Here is a 22,773-nt window from a genome sequence, read left to right as displayed (position 1 = left end):
TATACTAAATGATTGAAACATTGTGTTCAGTATGAACTAAGCGTGGGGAGAGGGGGGGCAACCCTAAATCTTGATTCCTCCACAATAACATCAAAACCAAGGATTTAAGTGCTCTAATTGTGTCCATACCACGTACTTTGACACATTTAGTTGATCTACGTGGAAAGGTTGAAGTTATTTGAGGTTTTGAATGCTTATGTCTCAAAAATTAAATATCAAAGTTTTCTAATGCGCAATTTTGAATATTTGAAATGATCTAATAATTGTTGCTTACCAAAGAGCTTCTACTTGCCACCTTGAGTCCTCAATGGAGAGCGTAAGTAATGTATTACTTTCGAAAATTCACGAATACATCAAAAATATAATTTTCTTTGTATATAACAATATGCTTGAAATGGCTATATCAAAACACGTAGAACTTCCCATTATTTTATATACTCTCAAGTAAATTTTTTTGCATATGAAACTTGCAATTATCTATAGCACAGTTGTGGTAAAGTCATGTACAATTTTCTACAAGGTCTCTTTTCATTTTTTCTTTGGTTTATAAAGTCAATTTCTTCAAAGCATCAATTGCAGTCTTACGAGGGTCCACTTGATGAGTATAGTTCTTGATCATGATAGCTTCTAAAATGTAAGGTTACATATTTAAGTATATCAAGAGGGTTTTCTGAAATAGATGGTTTGATGCAAGTTGCATTTAATTTATATTTGTAAAAAAAGGACACTTTAGTGCCCTATTTTGGTATCAAACTAGTGTCAAGTTCATGCTTCCGTTTTGTGACACAGTTGGTGGCCCTAAACTGCCACTGCAAGCGTCCCCATTCGGGTATTTCTTTTTTCAATGGAACTCTTCTCGTACAAGAATCGGAGGGCTGAAATCCGCGAGTTGGTGCTCAGACAATCATGCAGCAATCTGTAAGTGATCTCTGTGCGTAAGTGAGTGGGAGGGGGTGTGTGCTGCTTTTATAGCCACAGATGGCCAGCCGGAAGAGAGTAACCCAGTCAAACGTTGGGCGCCCATTTTCTTGGCATGCTCCATTTTAGAGGAAAACCAAAAAAGCACCAGGTAGCTTTATTTATGGGACGTATGGTCTTTTTGGCCTTAAAAATAGGGATGCCAGCTTTGTTAGTTAACATAGCATAAGAACAACAATTTTCGAGAGAGAAAATTATGTCCAATTCTGAGAGAGAATAAAAAATTCAGGTTTAGAGAAAAATCAACAAATAGAGAAAATCAGTGCACGGCGTAGAGGAGTTTGACTCTGATAAAGAGATTGATATGGATCTCCTTTCTAGAGAGAGAGAGTGTGACTTGTCAAATGAAGCAGTGATCAGTTGCGTCTATGACCTCGATACAAAAACCCTAACCTAAAACCCGTCACCTACCACCCTAAAAAATCAAAGGAATTGTCCTTGATTGCAGGATATAGTAGAAAAAAAGAAATTAATAAAAAACCGTTCACACTTCTTAACAATTACACAATGTTTTCTGAATTAAAAATTCGTGAGTTATTATTCAGTCATGTATACTTGTGCAGTGATAGCTGTAAACACCTCACGTGCGTCTAAAAATCTTCTATATGGTCAGTATCATAGCCAATGCTTGTAAAAGGACATTGGATCATGCTTGGATATCGATCTCACACCCAAGATCATAATTTGTCGTAAGTTCATACAGATTTCATAAACTAAAACAAAATTTATAGTTCTTGTCTTCAATCCAAAATTTTTAGGATACATTTCAAAGCCGCCGTCACTCCATGATCAACTGGTATACTCAAGTCCAACAATAACTCCTTGTTTTTGCGCTTTAGTTGGATCGTTCGTTCTGTTGCGTCAAGCTTGACATAGTACTTGTAAAACCAAGGCATGCCTAATAAAACATCACGTCTCGCCAACTCCATAACATAGAAATTAATTGCCAGAAATAAAGAAGCCCCCCCCCCCCCCCCCCCCCCCCCCCCCCCCCCCCCCCCCCCCCCCGCCCTTCAAGCACAGAGTTTGCTTGCAGATTGCCACATAATTGCCTAACAATAACTCTTAGATTTCAGCCCTCCCATCCTTGACAAGGAGATTTCCATTGACATAAAGAAATACCTGATTGGGGGCGTTGACAGTGGCAGTTCAGGGCCATGTATAGGGGGCATCCCACTCCAACATGTTCTCTCTCTCTCCGCCTTCACTCCATGTTGCAGTTCAATTATTCAAGTTGTTTTGAAGCGATAGTGTTGCAGATTTACAGATTGTAGTTGCCTCTATGTTTCCATCTGATCCCTCACTGGAAGTGCTTACAATGGTATTTGAGCTCTAAGTTGCAGTTCAATTATTCAAGTTGTTTTGAAAGTTATAGTGTTGTAGATTTACAGATTCTAAGAGCCCTCTATATTTCCATCCGATCCCTCGCCGGAAGTGATTACAATGGTGTCAGAGCTCAACTTGCTTTTGTCGCGCATGGTCTTTTTGGCCATAAAAACAAATGCGCCAACTTTTTAAGTTTAAATAGCATAAGAAAAGCAGTTTTAGAGAGAGAGAAACTTTGTTTTTAGAGAGAATTTTTTCGAGTTGTAGAGAGAGAAAATTAGTGCACGGTGCAGAGGATTCTGACTCCGACAAAGAGAGAGAGAGTCTGTGATTGGTCAAAGGAACATAGTGATCAGTTGCATCTATGACCTCGACGTAGAAACCCTTATCCTAAAACTTGTCACAAGACCACCAGCCACTGGGCAGCCAGATGAGCAGCTGTCACAGTAGAGCTCAAATCTCACCCACACCAGAGGCAACGTTGATTGATCGAGTGATTGAGCTAGGGAGATCAGGCGCCCACGAGTGCGGGGGGCCTCACAACATTGGTGGAGGCTATAGCAGCGGATCCGGATCATTCTAGCTCGGCATGTGAGACGCTCGATCAAAGTACTGATAGTGGAGGATATTGATGAGATCTGCCAGCGTTCGATGAGGGATATTCTGTGACTTTGATGATCACACACCCCACCCATTATCCACTAACCTTCGTTGAGATTGTATCACTCATTGTATCAACTCTGGCTCATATCCTACACAATTCTAGTTATCTGCCAATAGTTTAGGATATTACAACAGTTTTAGAACCCCTTAATCTTTTTTTTTATAATAGTAGTGAAACATTGCATTAGATCCACCACTTCGTAACTTTTTAGCCTCATAGGTCACTTTGGCCTTTTGAAGACGTTAATGTAGCATTTCATTTCATCTCTCTCTCATTCTCAGATGTCTTGTCTCTTTCTGCCTTAGTGACGTCCCCTCTCCACAGCTGCCTTGTATATGTATACGGCATTGCAGGTGATCTCTAGTGTTAGGATCTTTATGAGTAGAGCCAGATTGGAGTTGACATGTCCACCGGATTGGAGCCTAGTCCGTGTCTCATCTTTTAGAGCCTTGGTGTCTCCACCGCCTTGGATGCTCGGTGTTGGCTGAGCTGGTCCCGTATTGGACTTGATTGAGAGGGAAGAAGCTTGTTGTATTTGCCTACGTCTTCTCAATTTTAGGGCTGATTTGGGTATGCGGAGGCTTTGGACTCTCATCTACGACTTTCATGTCATCTATCCTTGTTTACCCTGACCTCTTTGCTAAGGGGAACCTTGTGGAGGATTCAGGATGTGGAGCATTGCTGGATTGCTTCGGTTTCCCAAGATGGAGTTATGTAGTTATGTCGTTCCTTCTCGCAAGGGGAGCAAGCTTGTGGCTTTGGGATGTAGAGCATAGTCACAAGGGATGCGTCCTGAGGAGTGGGGAAAGGGACGGGGCTCAAATGGATTTTTACTGTAAAAAAGAGGGCAGGATGGCAAGTGGGTACGGAAAAGTGGGGACGGGAGGCTCAAAAATGGGCGTCCCGTGTGACTATGATCTGGAGCAGTGTCACGAGACTGTCACAATGCCTATATATATTTGTTGGTTTCTTTCCCTTGATTTTTATTTAATTTTTGGGACCCTCTTGTTAAAATCACAAATGCTTGGACATTGTATGGCGAGTGTGAAATGGCCGTTGGCCGAGAGGTCACCCGTAGTAGTCTAAGCCAGCCAGCTACGAGATGGTTGGGCCGAAGTACCAAAATTTGACTAGGAAAGAAGTGGTCAGGCTAAGTTAAAGTCATTTAGGCCCCTTGGCAGAACTTTATAAGTTGGTGTGTACTAGGAATTAAACCAAAAAGAGCAAACTGGACACATGGCAGTAGGAGAGCAACTTGGAGGTCAACACTCAGTCCAAAATATCTCATCCCAAGAGGGGACACCCAAAATTGAGGTTGGGGCTGATTTTTGATCATAAGTGCTCCACTGTGTGTGTGAGTAGTGGCCAAGTGGGTGCAGGTGATCACAGCTTTAATGGAAAGCTTGCCTTCTCCCTTGTCTCATGCAGCTGGATGATTTGCTCTCGCGCATCTCTCTCTCCCCTTTCCACATGGTAATGCCCCACTAGTAGGGCTTCTCAGATGACCATGACACCATGTACAATTTTGGGGGTTTTATGCTCGTTTGCCAAGGCAAAAGCCTTTTGTATATGATGGGCTGACAATATTCTGTTGTATGACTTTATGAAAAGAAGTACTTTGAAATGGGAATTTCTTAAATGAATTTGATATATGTGTTCTTTCACGTATGTGATGTTTGAGTGCATGTTCGAAAAACGAAATGACTGCAACACTCGGTCTTGTTCACCTGAGGGGTGATGTGGATATGATAGTAGCAAGATTTAGTCAATCCTGACATCTTCTTGAGATTAGTGAGATTTGGATGTGATTGCTAAATACGTCACGATGATCATGATTCTCATGAAAGATCTCGACAGGGATAGTGATGTGACTGTCATGTGAACGTTCAGTGACCGTCATCCGTGTTCAAGTACTAGATATGTGTTGTCTAGTTCGTTGGTACTTAGAGTCGGTGTCTATTGAACTAGTTTCTGGCTTATGTTGGGTTTGGAGGCGTGATCGAGGGCAATTACATTTCTTTGAAGAGGGGGATATGTAACGAAGTGATGACGTGGCATGACCTAAAGGGCAGATTTCGGACAGAAAAGAGGTCAGAGCCCCACTGAAAGATGCATTAGAAGTGGCATCAACTTGCCAAGCCGAGAAGCCAAAAATGGAAGGACCTTCAATTTTATAAGGTGTACCAACTCATAGGTCTTGTTCGATATGGCCCAAAGGGTCTAAAGGCCAAAAAAAAGGAGCGTAAAGAAGGGCAGACGTGGTTGATTGTACGGACATCCGCAATTTACGTTGTTGATGTGGCACATGTACGGATTTCCGCGATTTGCGTTGGCAGCCCTAGCGCTAGATTTTGGGACCCAGATGCTTTAGGACTTGAAGTTTTTCATGTATACTGCTTTTGGAAGACCAAGGGCCTGTAAATAAAGTGCCAGGGCCTCAGTCTCAGGCAGATATGCTTGGGGGCACTGTTGAAACGAGGATCCCTGGACATTGTACTTTGTGAAGCAATAATAACAAAGAAATACCGAAAGGGGCGCCAATCTTTAAGGCCAATCTCTCTGGGCGCGGAACTACTCCGTGCCTTGTTGTCTCTCTCTGAGTTTTGTTCAGTTCTTTCAGTTTTCTCTGGTGTGTTGTGGTAGATTCTCGACTTGGAGTGTCCAAGTCTGTTACAGGGACCTTCTTCAACACTTGTGGAGTAGGTTCCTATGGCCGTGTTTTTTCTTCGAGGAAATGGATTGGCTGATTTGCTGTGTCTTTTGCAATTGCACGTTTATCTTGGAGTTGTCGACGGAGTTATCTTTCAGAGGATTTTATCTAGGCTGATATGGAGTTCCAACCTTGCCTTGTACAGGTATATATGGAGTTTCGGCATGCGTTCAAAGAGGGATAGTAGGTTGATGACTCTGTTGCACCTTCATAGATTATGGATGACACAGGGGGATTATTTTTCTCCTAGAAACAGAGGATGTAACTTTGTTTTTTTTTTTTTCCCCCAATAGGAGGGTGGAAGTTTTAGTTCCAGCTTCAGTTGATTTTTGTTCATCTGGTATGTAGCAAACCAGGTTGATGGTCTGATTCTTGTGTTGGAGTGGGCATTGATAGGCAAAGGGACAATACTACTGCTTGTATGATCATCTGAATTCAGGGGATGAAGTCTAGAGGTGAATTTTGTGGTGCCCGTTGCTTAGCCAACTATGACAATAGTTTGAGGAGGTTTTGCTGGAGTGTGGACTAAAGGAAATTACCCAATCTTGTCGTAAACTCTTTTTGGTACTACTTTTTTCGTACGTAGACCTGTGCTTTTAGCCTTTCGGCATCGTTCCTTCCAAAATTTTACCATTTGAATCATACATTTTGTTCTTGGTGTTGGCGGAGCGTAATCATGATCAATGAGAGCATGTTGCTGTTGAAATTGATTGAAAGGAGAAAACGGGGATGGAGAGTTTGAACTTGGCTTGATGGTAGAGGCAAGGAGAGACCTCAAGGATTGGCAGTGAGAGGGAAAGGGCTTGATAGTAGAGAGAGGAAGACAGCTTGGGAGGAAGGGCTTCAGGGAGGGAGAGGGAGAGGCTAGAGCTTGTTTAAAGAGAGGGGGAGCTTAAGCTTGAGCTCGTGAAAGAGGGGGAGGCTACTGATATAGCAAGACTTGAAAGGCAGCCTAGAATTTTCTTTGTAATGAGATGTGGTTACAAACAAATTTGCCTTAGAGATAGAGCTAAGACAAAATGAGCATATGACTCCTACAAGTCTTTAAAGAAAAAGTATTTGCATCAGGATGTTCTGTATCATTGGTTGTAGGCAATCTACATCTCCCCTATGGAGTTACTTCGTGTTTCTCTAATGATGCGTGTATTGTACTTCATGCAGGTCAAATGTTGGCAAATTAGGAAGCAAACAAAAGCTCCACAAGCTGCAGGAGCTATTCACACAGATTTTGAGAGAGGTTTCATTTGTGCTGAGGTAGAAGGAAATAAATAGCAAGCTTCCAAGTCAGATATATGCCATTGAGACTTAACTAAGAGTGGGTTTTCTGCCAGGTGATGAAATTTGATGATTTGAAAGAGTTAGGAACAGAGACTTCTGTTAAGGTAAGCAATGGCTACTAGGCTCATGTTCGACAGTGTTTTACTAGTTGATCAATCGTGCGAACAAGGTTTCTCATTTTTGTATAAGTTCTGTCTGCTTTATATTGCTCATCAGAAGCTTCTAGGTTTTGATTGCATGCATACATCTTTTGAGTAATTATATGTATCCTTCTTGTTTCTTTTGTTAATGGGAAGGTTGGTTTGTCTTTTTGTCGTTATGGATAGGCTGCGGGCAAATACAAACAAGAAGGGAAGACTTATGTTGTTCAAGATGGGGATATCATTTTCTTCAAGTTCAATGTCACAGCAGCAGCAGCCAAAAAGTGAAATTTTATAAGAAGCTTCGCCTGGCTTTCTGGGTCTGCTTTGAACTCATTTGGCTAAATTGGCACCAATATTCTTGCTATTCCTGGTTCTAGGCCCCATTATCAGAAAGGGCTTCAATTTCTTTTGGAAAAGCCAGTTGATTAGCAATCCTTCCCAAGTTACGGTGCATGGTGTCCCAGCTATGCATGCCTTCATGCTATAGCTTTTAGCCAATAAATTTTTTGAAGAGGAGGTTGTGTTGTAATGAAGATGGTTAAGTGATTGAAATGGAGGTCTTTGTTTAGTCATTATTTGCTGCAGCCTCAGTGTTTTTGTGCGGCATGCTTCCTGTTTTTTTCTTTCCTTTTCTTCTTCCTAATTATAGAGTACCAAGAAATTATGTGTGGCTTTGCTTATCATGCATTACTTAAGTCAGAAACCTGATTGGGTGTCTGGTGTGTCGAGACTTGCTTCACGATGCGTTACCAATTTAGCCAATTTGATCGGACGCAATGGAATGGATGAAAATGATTATAACAGCACTGTGCCAGCAAGAAACTAGCTATAAATATTGAAATCATACGCATGGCATCTGTAAGGAGTTTTGGACCTGCATTTATTGTGGGGATTGCTATTTTTTAAGCTAAAACTTCCGAGGTAGCGAGTGAGGGTTTAAATAAGATGTCCAATTGGATAGATTTTTGTAAAATTATGTGTGAAAAATGTTATTTTCCTAAGAACCGTATTTAGGTATTTCCTCTCAAAATCTTGAACGAGAGAAAGACATATGTATCCTTGGAAGTATTCTTAGAATTTCTCTTTTCTTCAACTCTCTTAGTTGGAGAACTTATCTTTGTCCTTTATCTCTCATATTGGAAAAGTATTTGAACGAAGTTACCAACCACACTCTATTGGTAGAGATAAAAGTAAAAAAAAAATGATATGGACCTATTATAATAGGAAAATTCTATGAATATTAGTTTTGAAAATATCCTACATGAATTCGAAAAACATATTTGGTCATTTTGACATTAAATCTTGTTTTTCGTAGCTTGTAACACAGGAAATATGCTTGTTCTCTTTTTTCTCTTTGATTTGAGTGGTTGAATGACTGTTTAAACGTTGGATGTGAAAATTATGACATTGTCAAAATGCACTTCCCACTAATTTTGCCAACGAAATTACCTTGAAAATAATTCCCTTGGGGAAGGTACTATGGAGTCTCTATGATAAAAATAATCACTTTGTATACCTTATTTCTATAAAGTGGCGTGATCGAGATAAAAGACGTTGAGATCCTATAATCTTTGTAGCTCTCTATATAGGAGAGTCACATGAGGTGAAAATTGATATGTCCTGGTGGGAGCCACTCCTTTGGAAGAAATTTGTCACCTTGCATCTAAATAGGTTCTCTTTTAGGGCACATAGAACTTTGCACCTTATTTCTATACAAATATATTGGTTTTATCAATAGAAATCAACTTCATGTTGAAAAATCTCTTATAATATTTAGTAAATAATTTACAAAAAGAGAAGAAACGTGATTTGAAACTAGTGATTATCTTTGTTTCCCAATGAATTAGTTATGTAGGGGATGGAAAAGTAAGCTCGACATTTTTTAGCTTGTGAGTTTTAGCTCGATAAATGTACATACCCCATTTAGTGGGTTTTATCTAGATTGAAATAATGAGATTGTTGGTGCCTTTAGAAATTGGAATTTTGGAGCTTCCTCTATGCTAAGGTATGTAAGATTGAAACCTACCGCCATTACTGAAGGAAGACGCAAAGAATTCACTTTAGTTCCGTATAAATTCAAAGGCTTTACTATTAAGGCAAACCCCATGAGGTCTACAGCAAGAAGCATGGAGATTGAAAATTAATTGAATGTTGGAACTTTTGAAACGTCTTATGGTTAATGTGGTAAGCTAAAGGATTGAGTTTCTAAGTCTATTGTATTTGGCCGTGTGGAGATTGATAGCCCAATTAGAGATAGCAAATTTTGCATTAGAGAAGCTTTAGTGCCCAATTTTGTAACATGGAAAATTGTGCCAAGTATGAAGACTGGTGGTGTCTACTTTTCCTACATAAGAGTTCTTTTCAATTGTTGTGTGGTGGTAGCCTATTTTTAGCACAATGCACAAGTTTGCATTGATTCTCTAAACACTCATAGTGCGTGGTATGTTTTGAGAGGGAAGGTTATAAAATATATTTTGATCTTGATGAAATCTATGCTAAACTTATAGCATCTCAAGTGAAGGGCTCAATGTGATCCCTATACTTTTTTGTCTTTTGGTATTTATTCTACTTATTTGTCAAAGTCTTGCGCAGGGCAATTTACTAAAGGGGGTACTTAAGGGCCCCCAAGCTAAGCACCACCTTTCCCCCGTTGTATAATCACTAATTCATTGTGTGGTTGGTTGGTTCAGCTCTCTCTCTCTCTCTCTCTCTCTCTCTCTCTCTCTCTCTCTCTCTCTCTTTGTGTCTCTCTCGTATTCTCCCCACTTCTCTACACTTCTGCATCATTGATTTTGACATGCTATCAGAGCCCTTGGCTCACTGATCGCAAGGAGGGAGGAGATTTCCATGGAGAAGAGGAATTGGAGAAGGCGAAGTGGTAACTAGGACTTGCGTTTTAAGACGCAGGAGCATGGCATTTTTTGTGGAGCCTCTAGGGTGGCATTTTGAGATGCAGGTAGCGAGGAAGGGCTCCTCAGTGCACTTTGAAATGCACATGCTCATGAGGCGATGTCACGTGGCAATCCATTTCGCATAGCGTTTTGAGAGGCGGCAAGTAGAGGTGATTCTACATGTAGCGAACTTGTGGAAGGCTACAAAGGGCATTGTGAAACGCTCAGAAGAGAAGCTACACGGCTGGGAGTATGTGGCATTGAAAAGCCTTGCATTCTGAGATGCCGTCTGCAGTTTGTTCATATCCGAGAGGGGGGTTTTGAGACGTAGCCCGAAAGGCGGTGGTCTAGACCCCAAAAGCTTTGTAATACAGCATGAAGTGAAAAGCTTCTTAAAGCTTAGTATTTTGAAATTCTTGAAACAAAAGCCAAGTGGACAATTTTAAAAAAAACTCTTGGGGATTGTTGTTACCATATACATGTGGTAATGATGTGTGTGAACACACTTAGGACCGTCGGGATATTTTTTCTCTCACTAGGAGGTTTTTTCTCCCGTGCATTGTCTATATGTCCATGATTCTAGGGCTGTCTATCTTTCCATTGCGCACTACGTAATACACTCTTTTTTGTGTGCCTTGAGCTTTCTTTGTCTTCTCCAAGTTGTGTGTTTTCCTGCAACCCTAATTTCAACAATTTGTATTAGAGCAGGTTGCGTCCTTTCGGGCTTAGTCGCCAGCAAGCAGCTCTAGCATACGCATACTCACTTTCTTTGATTATTGTGAGCTTTGGCGAGTGTTCGCAGGTCGACAAATATTCGGGCTCAGCTCTAAGAGTTTAGTCTGTTTAGATTTCTGATTCGGGCTCATTTCGGCCTCTGTTTCCACTACAGGCGGTACTGCGCAGGCTATTTTGTCATTTTGTGCAAAAATTCTATCTGTGACGTTTTCTGCATCACAGGTCCCTTACAATCTTCTACGGTTTGTGCTATATAGCACGTGTTCTTCCCGCTTTCCTCTCCTCTTTTCGGCAGTTTTCACATCAGTTGCAGCATATACCATAGCTAACAACAACACATATGTGTTCAAGATGTTTACTGCTGAGAACAGATTGGATGGGGACAAATACCCTATGTGGGCTTATATGATGCAACATGTTCTTGTGTCAAGGGGCATTTGGAACATTGTGCAGGGCATTGATGTACGTCGTGGTTCTGAGGATACAAGCGATGTTGAGGATGTTGCAGGTCTTGTTGCAAGGATTGTTGCTGTTAGAGTTGTTTTGCCTACAACTGAGCAAGCTCGTTGGGATGTAAAAGATATGCAAGCTCATGCATTGATTGTGTTGTTTGTGAAGCGCACTATTACTCCCCACATTCATTCAACGAAATCTGCAAAACAGGCTTGGGATATTCTGTTGGTCTTTATGTAAGTTGTAATGAGGCTAAAATTGCATTGTTGCGTAAAGAGTTGGAGTCAAAGATTATGCATGAGGAAGATGATATGGACACTTTTCTTGCTGGTGTCATGGATATGAATGAGCAACTTATTTCTACAGGTGAAGTCATTTCATGTTCCCTTGTTAGATTCTTACCAGATTTTTTCTAGTACTTGGAGACTTATGACCCAAGGAAATCCTGAAGTTGTCAAGTTTGATGCATTGTGCACATTGTTGTTGCAAGAGTCACTTTCCAAAAAAAACAGGAACAGACAGCTTGCAGTTGAACAGGCTTTTATTGCTGCTCAAAGAAAAGGTGGTAACAACAATGTAGCCACTTCTCATGGTTTATCTGCAAGTGGAAAATCACCTGTTCGTAATGCTTCTACAGGCAGCAAGTTGTTTGGGAATTCTGGTGATAAGGGTAAAAAGAAGATGCGTTGCCATTATTGTAAAGCTAATGATCACTTGATCAAGTAGTGTCCTAAGTTGAAGGCCAAAGAGGCTAAGAAGAAAGAGGGTGATTCCACTGGAAATGCTGGTTCCACTACAAATGCAGCTATTGTTGAGTCTGTTGAGTCTTCTATGAAAGGAGACTGTGATGCTAATGTTGATACAGAATGGGCTTTTAATGCAGTGTACCTATAATCCTGTTGTCATGATGCATGCATGTCAGTTTCTATAGATTCACATGTGTGGTATTTTGATAGTGGTGCTACAAAGCACATTACCTCACATCGTGATTTTTTCACCTCTCTTGAATCTGTCCCTCATGGAAATTTAGTTACTTGTACCAACCATGCCTCTTATTCAGTTCAGGGAGCTGGAAAGATTGTGCTTACTGTTGCAAATGGCAGTTCTTTCACACTTGTTGATGCAGTTTATGTACCTGGGATCAAGAAGAATCTTTTGTCTGTATCTGCACTTTCTAGACTTGGTCTTGTAGTCAAATTTGTGGATGACAGATGTACAGTACATGATCTGAGTTTTGATGATGAAATTGTTGCATCTAGCATTTCATGTCGTGGGTTGTACAAGCTCACTTTGTATGACAAGTGCGGGCAGAATTTTGCAAATGCAATTGTGGATTCTAAGGCTATTTAAGATGCAAAACTTTGGCATGCACGTTTTGGGCATTTGAATTTTGCTAGTTTGCTGCGTTTGCAAAAATATGATATGGTTGCTTCTTTGCCACCTCTTGAAGGACCTATCAAACATGATTGTGAAGGCTATATTTTGGGTAAAATGCAGTGTTCAAAGTTTCCAAAGGATGGTTTAGTTAGGACCACATGCAGGTTGCAGCTTGTGCATTGTGATGTTTGTGGACCCATGCAAAGTCCGCCCTTGGGCAATTAGCTTTACATCGTGACTTTCACTGATGATTACTCCAGGCATGCATGGGTATGGAAAAGTCCGAAGTATTTATGTGCTTCAAACAATTACTGGCTATGGTTGAAAATGTCTCGAAATGTACTATGGGCACCCTCCGTTCGAATCAAGGGGGGGGAGTATATGTCTCGTGAATTTAATGCATTTCTGGCTAGTTGTGGGATAAAACACCAATGTACAGTGCCTTATACGCCTCAAAAAAATGGTCACTTACGAAAATGGCACGATGTATGGTCAAAAGTCAAGCTTTGTCACATTGGTTTTGGCTTGAGGCCATCATGTGTGCCACTTATATACTTAACGGGTGTGCCACTTATATACTTAACGGGTGTCCTACAAAAGCTTTGCAGTCTATGACTCCATATGAAGCATGGCATGATAGAAAGCCTTCTATTGAGCACATATGTGTTTTTGGTTGTTTAGCATATACTTTGGTGCCACAAACACAGTGCAAAAAATTGGATGATAAGGTTGTCATATGTATTTTTGTTGGTTATAGTGCTGAAAGCAAAGGTTACAAGTTGTATCATTCGCAAACAAAGGATATCTTGGTCTCACGGGATGTGTTTGTGGAAGATTATGTTCAACCCTTGTTGTCATGTACTAGAGACAGTAATGTAAGTTCACAGGACATTTATGACACTTTGTTGCCTCTTTTAAGTGGTGGAAGTTCTAATGTAAATTCCAATGAGGCAAATGTACAACCTATAGGGGTTTCTAAAAATGTTACAGATGAGCCTATTATTGATGCAGATGTACATGATGTACTTGATGAGGAAAGGATGAGAATGATCACGCTAGAGGTATGTCTAAATGGTTGGTGCATACTTTGCGTGACAGTAAATTGGATGCACCTTTGTCTAGTCGTAGTCGTTCAGGTTCACGCCGTGCATCTTTTGCATCAGATTGTTATGCTTTGGCTGTGTTTAGCTTACATGATGTTGAGGAACCTCTGTCTTTTGATGAAGCACATAATTCAAAAAATTGGATGGCTGCCATGCAATCAGAATATGATGCACTTATAGAACATGACACATGGACTTTATGTGATTTTCCTCCTAGCAAAAAGGCCATTGGTAGGAAGTGGGTTTACAAGTTGAAACACAAGCCGGATGATGAGATTGATCGCCATAAGGCTCGACTTGTTGCAAAAGGTTATGCACAGCAAAAAGGCATAGATTATGAAGAGATTTTTGCTCCCACTTGTTGTATGACTACTATGCATTTTCTATGTGCATTGGCATCTCATTTTGGTTCGGATGTACATCAATCCGACATTGTTACCGCTTTCTTGAATGGTGACATATTTGAGGAAGTTTATGTAATGCGGCCTCGCGGTTTTGTCGAGAAAGGACAAGAGGATAAATTGTGCAGATGTAAGAAAGCTTTATGAACCAATCTCCTCGTGTTTGGTATGAGAAGGCTAAAACTCATTCGGTCAAACAAGCCTTTCGTAACTCTCCAACAGAAAGCACATTGTATGTAAAGCATGAGGGTAATGTACTTCTCATTATGGTTCTTTATGTGGATGATTTGCTTATCACTGGACCAAATGAGAGACATATTGCTTAATTTAAAGTTGATTTGAATGCTACTTTCAAGATGAAAGATTTGGGACTGCTTCATCATTACTTGGGTATAGAGTTTAAGCAATGTGATGATGGTATTGCCTTGTGTCAAAAAAGTTACGTAGAAACATTGCTATATAAGTTTGGACTTGAGAATTGCAAACCTATTGCCACTCCCGTGGAAACAGGTTTGAAACTGAGTCTTCATGAAGCTGGTGATCCTGTTGATGTCACTCTCTACCAAACTACTGTTGGTTGCCTCATTTATGTATGCAACACGAGGCCGGTTATTCAGTTTGGAGTCTCACAGGTTAGTAGATTTATGCATAGCTTAGGGTCTAAGCATTGGCAGGATGTCAAGAGGATTTTCTGCTATTTGAGTGGCACTTTACATCTTGGCTTGTTTTATCCCAAGGGGGGATCATTGCTGCTAGACTTACATGCTTTTTTGGACTCAAATTGGGCTCGTTGTTTTGACACGCGAGTGTCCACAAGTGGTTTTTGTTTCATGCTTGGCAGTTCATGTATATCATGGTGGGGCAAGAAGCAACCTACTATGGCCACTTCTACTTGTGAGGTTGAGTACAGGGCAGTTTTCATAGCTATTGTTGAGTGTGTATGGCTCAGACGCCTTATGGTTGATTTGGGTGTTGGACAGAACACTACCAATACTATCTATACTAAAACTCAGAGCACATTGGCAGTTGCGAGAGGAACCCAGTTTTTCGTGCTCGCACAAATCACATTGAGGTGTATTATCACTATGTCAGGGAGAGGCTCTCAGCACGAGAGATCAGCTTGGCTTATGTGCCAACATAGGACAACCTTGAAGATCTTTTTACAAAGGCATTGTCTCGTGAGAAGTTTGAAGCTTTCTGCAAAGCTTTGGGCTTACTCCCCTTTGTGGGTTGATATGTTCCCAGGGTATTGCACGACCCTTTACTCTATGTGCCAGCTCTTGTTCACCGCATCACTCCAGGGGGATTTATTACCATATACATGTGGTAGTGATGTGTGTGAACACACTTAGGACCGCTAGGGCATTTTTTCCCTCACTAGGAGGTTTTTTCCCTCGTGCATTGTATATACGCCCATCATTCTAGAGCTATCTATCTTTCCATTGCACACTAAGTAATACACTCTCTGTTGTGTGCCTTGAGCTTCCTTCATCTTCTCCAAGCTGTGTGTGTTTTCCTGCAACCCTAATTCCAATAGTTGTTTCCTTGAATCCTCAACTTCAACGAAGATTACAATTGGCTATGGAAGGTATATCTGCCAACACCTAGTTAGCAGCCTATGCATGGGTGAAGTTTTCAAGAAAACCGTCAATTTTTTTGGCATGGGAATGTGAAGCCTATAGCAAATGCTCTCTCTCTCTCTCTCTCTCTCTCTCTCTCTCTCTCTCTCTCCTTCGTATTCTCTTCATTTCTCTACGCTTCCACATCGTCGACTTTGACAACCTAGACATCGTTCTACAACCCACATTACTCATTGACAACCTAGACATCGTCGACTTTGACAACCTAGACATCGTTCTACAACCCACATTACTCATTACTAAGGGTACACGAGCAAATCCTTTGTGCTGGCTTCAAGCCAAATCCATGAAACCACCACAACATGATGCAATGCAGAGTACATTGTGCAATTGGTTGCATGGGTGTTACACTTTTAAAAATGGAATCATAGAACTTTAATAGGAGAACTATAATCAATATAATAGCTTAGAAGCGTGTAAATCTTTGGATACTTTTGGGGCTATCTCCCAAGATATATTGCAATAAATTCTTGAATACCTAATAGTGTTGCAAACTCAAAAGATAGATTCTTTTAGGCAACTTTTGGATACTTTTGGGGCTATCTCCCAAGATATATTGCAATAAATTCTCGAATACCTAATGGTGTTGCAAACTCAAAAGATAGATTCTTTTAGGCAACTGGTACAATTGTGTTTTTTAAGAGCCCATTGACTTGAAGTTTTGTCGTTCTTGCTTCTACATGTGATTAGTCGAACCTATTCTAAGTACATTTATTTTGCCACATTATGTCAAACAAAGTTGTGCAATATATGCAAACCTTGTCGATCGCTTGTACAACGACTTTGTTGCTTTATATTCAATTCTATATTAACTTTGGTCTTCTACTCAAACTTACTGTGAGTTGTTAACGTTATCTTGTATTTGTTGGGTTGCAAATGGCTATGTTTTATTGTCTAATGTATGGTTTTCATATTACGCAAATTAGAATGGATAAAATTCATAAATGGACCAACATTCTCATGAAATTGTCATTAAGCAATGAATCTAACACTCTTGTTGCAAGATTTGAGGGGAGTTCTTAATGCTAGTTGTATAATTAAACAATGTAGTGTCACTGTAGTGTTTGGTTTTCCTACCAAGATGCATATGTTTCTAAAAACTGGAGACATTTTGTATGTTTTTCTCATAGTTTAGTTAATTTCTGACTTGAAAACATTTGGAAAGTTCTCTCTATGTCAAACACACATGATATATCAATAGATTGGTGAGAAGTTTTAAGTTCAAGATTTGAAACTTCTTTGTAAAAAATCTCATAAATTGCTTATTAGAGAAATTGAATTTTTCAAGTTTGTAAACGTTGTTAAATAGACATTAGCCAATAGAAAACTAAAGTTGAAGCCTCTGGTCTTAGTTCCCATGCTAAATTTAAGCTTTTAAGTAAAAATTGTGATAATGAAAATGTTGAGAAAGAGGCAAATTTTAGTCTTTTGAAGCTAATTTCTAAAAGAATATTATTGGCCAGTCAAAATTTATAATCTTAAGTCACTCTATAGGCAAATACAACAAAGTACATATGTTTGAGACTTCAGCTGGTTTAAATTTTTTGTTGAGCCCAACTTTTGACTTCAGAACAACATGCAAGTTACTACATCAAGCACACAAATTTTTTGGTCTCTATAATACATTCTTGTCTGTTTCTTACTAAAAGCTCTATGAAACCGTAGAGCCCATTCATGTAGTTGCTTCTAAGGCATGCTATTTTTTTGAAGCTAGGCAAACCATTAATATGGACTACAATTTCCTGTGATCAAAGCATTACATGCAGTAGGTCCCGAAAACGACTTTTTTTCATTTGTTTTAAGGGTATCTTGGGTGATGCCGTTGAGGTTTTGAGGGAAAAGAGGGCTGGGGGGCACGTGGTGGGGAGAGAGAGAGACAGAGAGAGAGAGAGAGAGAGAGAGAGAGAGAGAGAGAGAGAGAGTGAGTGATCTGCAAGGTGTCTGTATCTGCAGGTTTTGAGGCCGAGCATGATAGGCATGCTTGTCTCTCTCTCCATGCGTGTTTGTGTCGCGACGGAAGTGGGCGAGGGTAGGCCTGCATGCCTATTATATGGTGGTGATAAAACCATTGGGTGCTCAATGGGCATAGCGACCTCTGCAAACAGGGACCTCTGCAAACAGGGACAGTGAATGCTCAGCCTGAGGCGGAGGCAGGTGCAAGAGCAGTAGAGGCGGACACAAGTTTCTCTCTCTCTCTCTCTCTCTCTCTCTCTGCTCTTGTGGGTAGGCCAAGCTGGGGCGCCTGGTGAGGCCAAGCTGTGGCGCTGTGAATGGAGCACGACGAACAGGTTGAGGGAAGGCATGGGTGTCCCAGGAAGGGAGCAGTAGCACGCATCCCGTAGGTTGCAAGCCGATGAGCACAAGGGGATGGAAGAAGGGGGAATGTGGCGTGTGCATCCCCTCCAGGTTACATCTCAGTGCCAAAATCGACTAGCCTTTTGGGCTGGAAGGAATCAAGGGTTTTAATTAATTACTAAAAGCAATGTTAGACCGAGGTAGGTCCATCCAATTTTTGAAGCCGGTCTCATTAACAAGAATCTGGGTAGATGCTCTAGTGCCTTTGAGGAGAAAAGAGGGTTTTATGGCACGTGGAGGGGAGAGAGAGTGTGTGTGAATGTCGCACTTCAGGATGTGGACAGAGAGATGGATCTTTTGGAAACGTGCACGGCGCAGTGCAGAGAGATGACAAGACAGAGACGGAGGAAGGCCATTTTTTTGACGTGCAACACACAAAGACGTGCGCACGTGTGTAGGGAACAGATGTAGCGATAGAGTCTCTCTCTCTCTCTCTCTCTCTCTCTCTCCGTGGTTTGATGCCACTACAGGTGATGGCGACGCCCTGAGCCAGTGGGAGCTTTGGAGCTACTTCTGCAACAACGAAGGGGGGACGCAGAGTTCATCTGCTCGAAGATTTTGTGTTGTTGAAGGGGTGCGGTAGATCGAGAGGGCGGTGGGGCTATAGAACTCCATCGTGAGGCAGTGCCTCTCTCTAAATCTCTCCTTTCTTTCAGCTATGGGTCACAAGGCTTCGAGAAAAGTATGCACGCATGTAGGCAGCAACACAACAGTTGTGGCAAATGAGAAAAGTATGCACTACATGCTTTGTTATGGAGGTGGAAGGTTAGGGATACTCGACAGTAAGGTGTACAATCGCCATGCATGCCTGGACTCAGATGCAGCAATTGTGTGCATGAGACAAGCAGGAGACTGAGAGAGAACTGTGTGTGAGGAATCCACTGAGGATGTCCACGGAGGATAATATCTCTTGTGCATGAGTGATATATTTTAATCGTGCTCTGTCTCCTTGGTGGTGTTGAGTAAAGGGTTGATCAAGCTGTGGTTGAGGGCCAACAGGGGAGGTATCATCGATGGATGATGGGGGATGGGAGGGCTAGGACATGTGAACACGAAGTGGTGCAGAGTGAGGAGGAGCAGGCGAGTGCGAGATGATTGCTGCACAAATGCGTAGGAATGATACAGGACATCGCACGGGCAGTAGGCAACAACAGACGAAAGAGAGGGTGGTGGTTTTGAAGGTGCAGTTGCACTTGTGTGGCAGAGAGGACCATCAAAGGATGAACCGTTGGAGTGAGTAGCAACGAAGAAACTCTCTCTCTCTCTCTCTCTCTCTCTCTCTCTGTGCAGGGTTGGATGGACTAGTCGCAAGAACGCAGAGGATGGCGGGGGGGGGAGAGAGGGAGACACACAGATAGAAAAGAGCGTGTGCATCGGCTCCAACTCAGTGCTTACTTTTGAAAATTAAGGAGCCAAAGGAATCTAGCAAATCACTACCTCATGTCCTATAAATGGGCCTACCCTATACAATGGTAGCCCTTTCCTGCAGCTCCCATACGAATGTTGTCTCCAATGAAATGATATAGAGAAGGAGAGACCTTCAGGTCTTGCAAGCACACATGCATTAGCAAGAGATCACACGATGGAGATGGAGGCTGAATGTTGATTCTTCTTCTTCAACACACAAATTGATGATAATTGCCACAAAATGTAAGTAGGAACTAGAACAATCCATGGACAACTGTGAGCAAGTGAGCTAGCAAGAAAAATGGTCATCACTATCGGTCATGTTGGTGAAGTCCAATTGAAGTACCACTAGCAATCACTTCGTGTCCACTACCTTGTTCCAATGATGAATTTATCCAATAAGACATCCAAGTGTACCATCAGTTGAACTTGAAATTTTAAGCCTTTCCCTTCCCTCAAGCTCAATGCCACTACCTTGTGCCAATGATGAATATATCCAATAAGACATCCAAGTGTACCATCTGCTAAATTTGATATCTTAAGACTTCCCCTCAATCTCAATGCCTTCTCTCAAATTCCAAGTATCGTTCAAATTTGAATAATCTTTTTAGCTCTCAAGGCTTTCATGAAGATGTCTGCAACTTGCTCATTTGTCTCTCATACCTAAGGTTGATGTTCCCAATGAAGACCTTGTCTTTGATGAAATGGTATCGCACCTCAATGTGCTTTGTCCTTGTGTTCAACATTGGGTTCCATGCCCACAATATGCTGCTGAGGTTTTTGCAATAGATGACAATTGACATGTGAACCTATGTGCCCAACTCTCTAAGAAACATATCTAGCCAATATACCTTACGTGTTGCCATCTATATCCAGCCTTTATACTTGGCAAAGAAACCTTGGATTGCTTCTTGCTTCTCCATGATGTCATAGTAGTGCTCCCAAGTGAGATCATAAACCCATTAATAGATCATTGATTAGATAGACTACCATCCCAATCTGCATCAATGTAACCATGAAGTTGCACCTTTATGTGACAGCCTCATAATGGAGTGCATGATTCACTGTAGCACTCACATAGTGCAATGTGCATCTCTTGACATCCAATCATGGCTTTCTAAGAAGATTCATAAACACACTCTCAAGACCAGTCATGTAACTTAGTCATGGTTATGAGATTGTCAAGTAGCTCAAGCTACCCACAACTTTCAGGTGCTTGCTTCAGACGCATAAATTTTTTCCTTAGCTTACATAGATGCTCAAAGATATCTTGCATCCTTATATCCCTGGGGTGGAAATTCTATGCATAACTCATCACCACAAATGTAGTTTTGTAGTTGCTTAGCCAGGCATTTGCATTGTGCCATTTTGTGAACCCATTTACATCTAGTCACCTTATTTCCTTTTGAAAATGGAACCAAATTCTATGTCTCATTAGCATCAAGGGCAACCATCTCCTCATCCATAACTTGGATCCACTTTGGATCTCCAACAACATCCTCCAAGCAAGTAGGCTCTACATCCTGCACAATATTAACTATCATAAGTCAATCTATGCATAGGGTTTTTAACTTCTTTGATCTTTGTGGCTCAACATCATTTTAGGTGCCCTATCTTCCTTGCATCTAGAGTCTTCACATAGGGTGTTACAAAATTCATTGTCAAGTCTTTGCTCCAAGCCATTTGAATCACCATTATCATTGTCTGCACTCAAATTTGGCATCCTTGAGAAATCATCAACCTTTTCTTTCCATTTCATTGATACATTGATAAAGGACTTACTTGCTCATACAACCTGCCACTCATGAATTCTTAGCAGCACTTGAACTAGGTGATTGATGCAATGCACTCAAAGCATGTGACTATGCACTTATATCTTTTGTAGCCACATTCTCCTATACATCAGTCCCGAGATCACCCTTTTTTAATAAATAAGAGGTTAAAACCCTCTTGAAATCTTCCAAAACTACATCTTGATTCACCCTCACTTGACATGTAACATGTCACATTTGTTTCCTTTTTGGTCAAAGGAATAACCATTGAACACACACTTTTTAGCTTTATGTGTTGGAAATAGGGCTGCACGGAAACGCACATAGCTTGGAGAAGACAAAGGAAGCTCAAGGCACACAACAGAGAGTGTATTACTTAGTGTGCAATGAAAAGATAAGATAGCCCTAGAGTGATGGTCATATATACAATGTACCAGGGGGGAAACCTCTTAGTGAGGGAAAAAATACCCCGATGGTCCAAAGCACGTTCACACACATCACTACCACATGTATATAGTAACAGATCCCCCCTGGGAGAGATGCAAGATGCGGTGAACGAGAGCTAGCACATAGAGTATCGGGAAGTGCCATGCCCTAAGTACATGATCAGTCCACAAAGGGGATTAAGCCCAAAGCTTTGCAGAAAGCTTTGAACTTCTCACAAGACAATGCCTTTGTGAAAATATTTGCAAGGTTGTCTTGTCTTGGCGCATAAGCCAAGCTGATCTCTACTACTGAGAGCCTCTCCCTGACATAATGGTAATGCACCTCAATGTGCTTTGTGCAAGCATGAAAAATTGGGTTTCTCGTAACTACCAATGCGTTGGACTGTCAATGTAGATGATGTTGGCAATGTCATGTCCAACACCCAAATCAGCCATAAGACGGCTGAGCCATACACACTCAATCGACCTGTAAAAACTACCCTATACTCAGCCTCACAACTAGAAGTGACAACAGTAGGTTGCTTCTTGCTTAACCATGCTATGCATGAATTGCCAAGCATGAAACAAAAACCACTTGTGGACACTCGTGTGTCAAAACAACCAGTCCAATCTGAGTCCAAAAAAGCATGTAAATCTGGGAGCAATGATCTCACCTTGGGATAAAACAACCAAAGTTGTAAAGTGCCACTCAAGTAGCGAAAGATCAGAGCCTGCCAATGCTTAGACCCTAGGCTATGCATAAATCTGCTGACTTGTGAGATTGCAAACTAATTATCTAGCCTCGTGTTGCATACATAAATGAGGTGTCCAACAGCAGGTTGTTAAAGAGTGACATCAGCAGGATCATTAGCATCATGAAGACTCGATTTCAAACTTGTTTCCATGGGAGTGGAAATAGGTTTGCAATCCTCAAGTCCAAACTTACATAGCAATGTCTCTATGAAATTTGTTGACACGAGGAAATACTGCTTAAACTATATGCCCAAGTAATGATGCAAGAACCTCAAATCTTTCATCTTGAAAGTAGCATTCAAAGCAGCCTTAAATTTAGCAATATGTGCCTCATTCAGACCATCGACCTGTAAAAACTACCC

At 41.1% G+C, this 22,773-nt stretch overlaps 1 protein-coding gene across 2 annotated transcripts in view; it reads left to right on the top strand.

The window, feature by feature from the left end:
• LOC147422285 (GTP binding protein) overlaps positions 1–7,674 on the top strand; it is an 80,414-nt gene extending 72,740 nt beyond the window's left edge. Inside the window, exons 10-12 of one of the 2 annotated variants that reach the window (XM_086502700.1) lie at positions 6,840–6,932; positions 7,010–7,060; positions 7,283–7,674. In XM_086502700.1, coding sequence (XP_086358826.1) covers positions 6,840–6,932; positions 7,010–7,060; positions 7,283–7,384 — 246 coding nt within the window. In that variant the 3' untranslated portion in view covers positions 7,385–7,674. Of the gene's footprint in view, positions 1–789; positions 919–6,839; positions 6,933–7,009; positions 7,061–7,282 lie in introns of those variants that run through there. The other variant, XM_086502701.1, reaches the window with a different exon arrangement.
• Positions 7,675–22,773: the final 15,099 nt, after the last annotated feature.

Source organism: Adiantum capillus-veneris, chromosome 27 (genome assembly GCF_014529385.1).
Source record: "Adiantum capillus-veneris isolate H3 chromosome 27, ASM1452938v2, whole genome shotgun sequence".
Classification (NCBI taxonomy): Eukaryota; Viridiplantae; Streptophyta; class Polypodiopsida; order Polypodiales; family Pteridaceae; genus Adiantum; species Adiantum capillus-veneris.
This window is presented reverse-complemented; position numbering and strand designations above follow the sequence as displayed.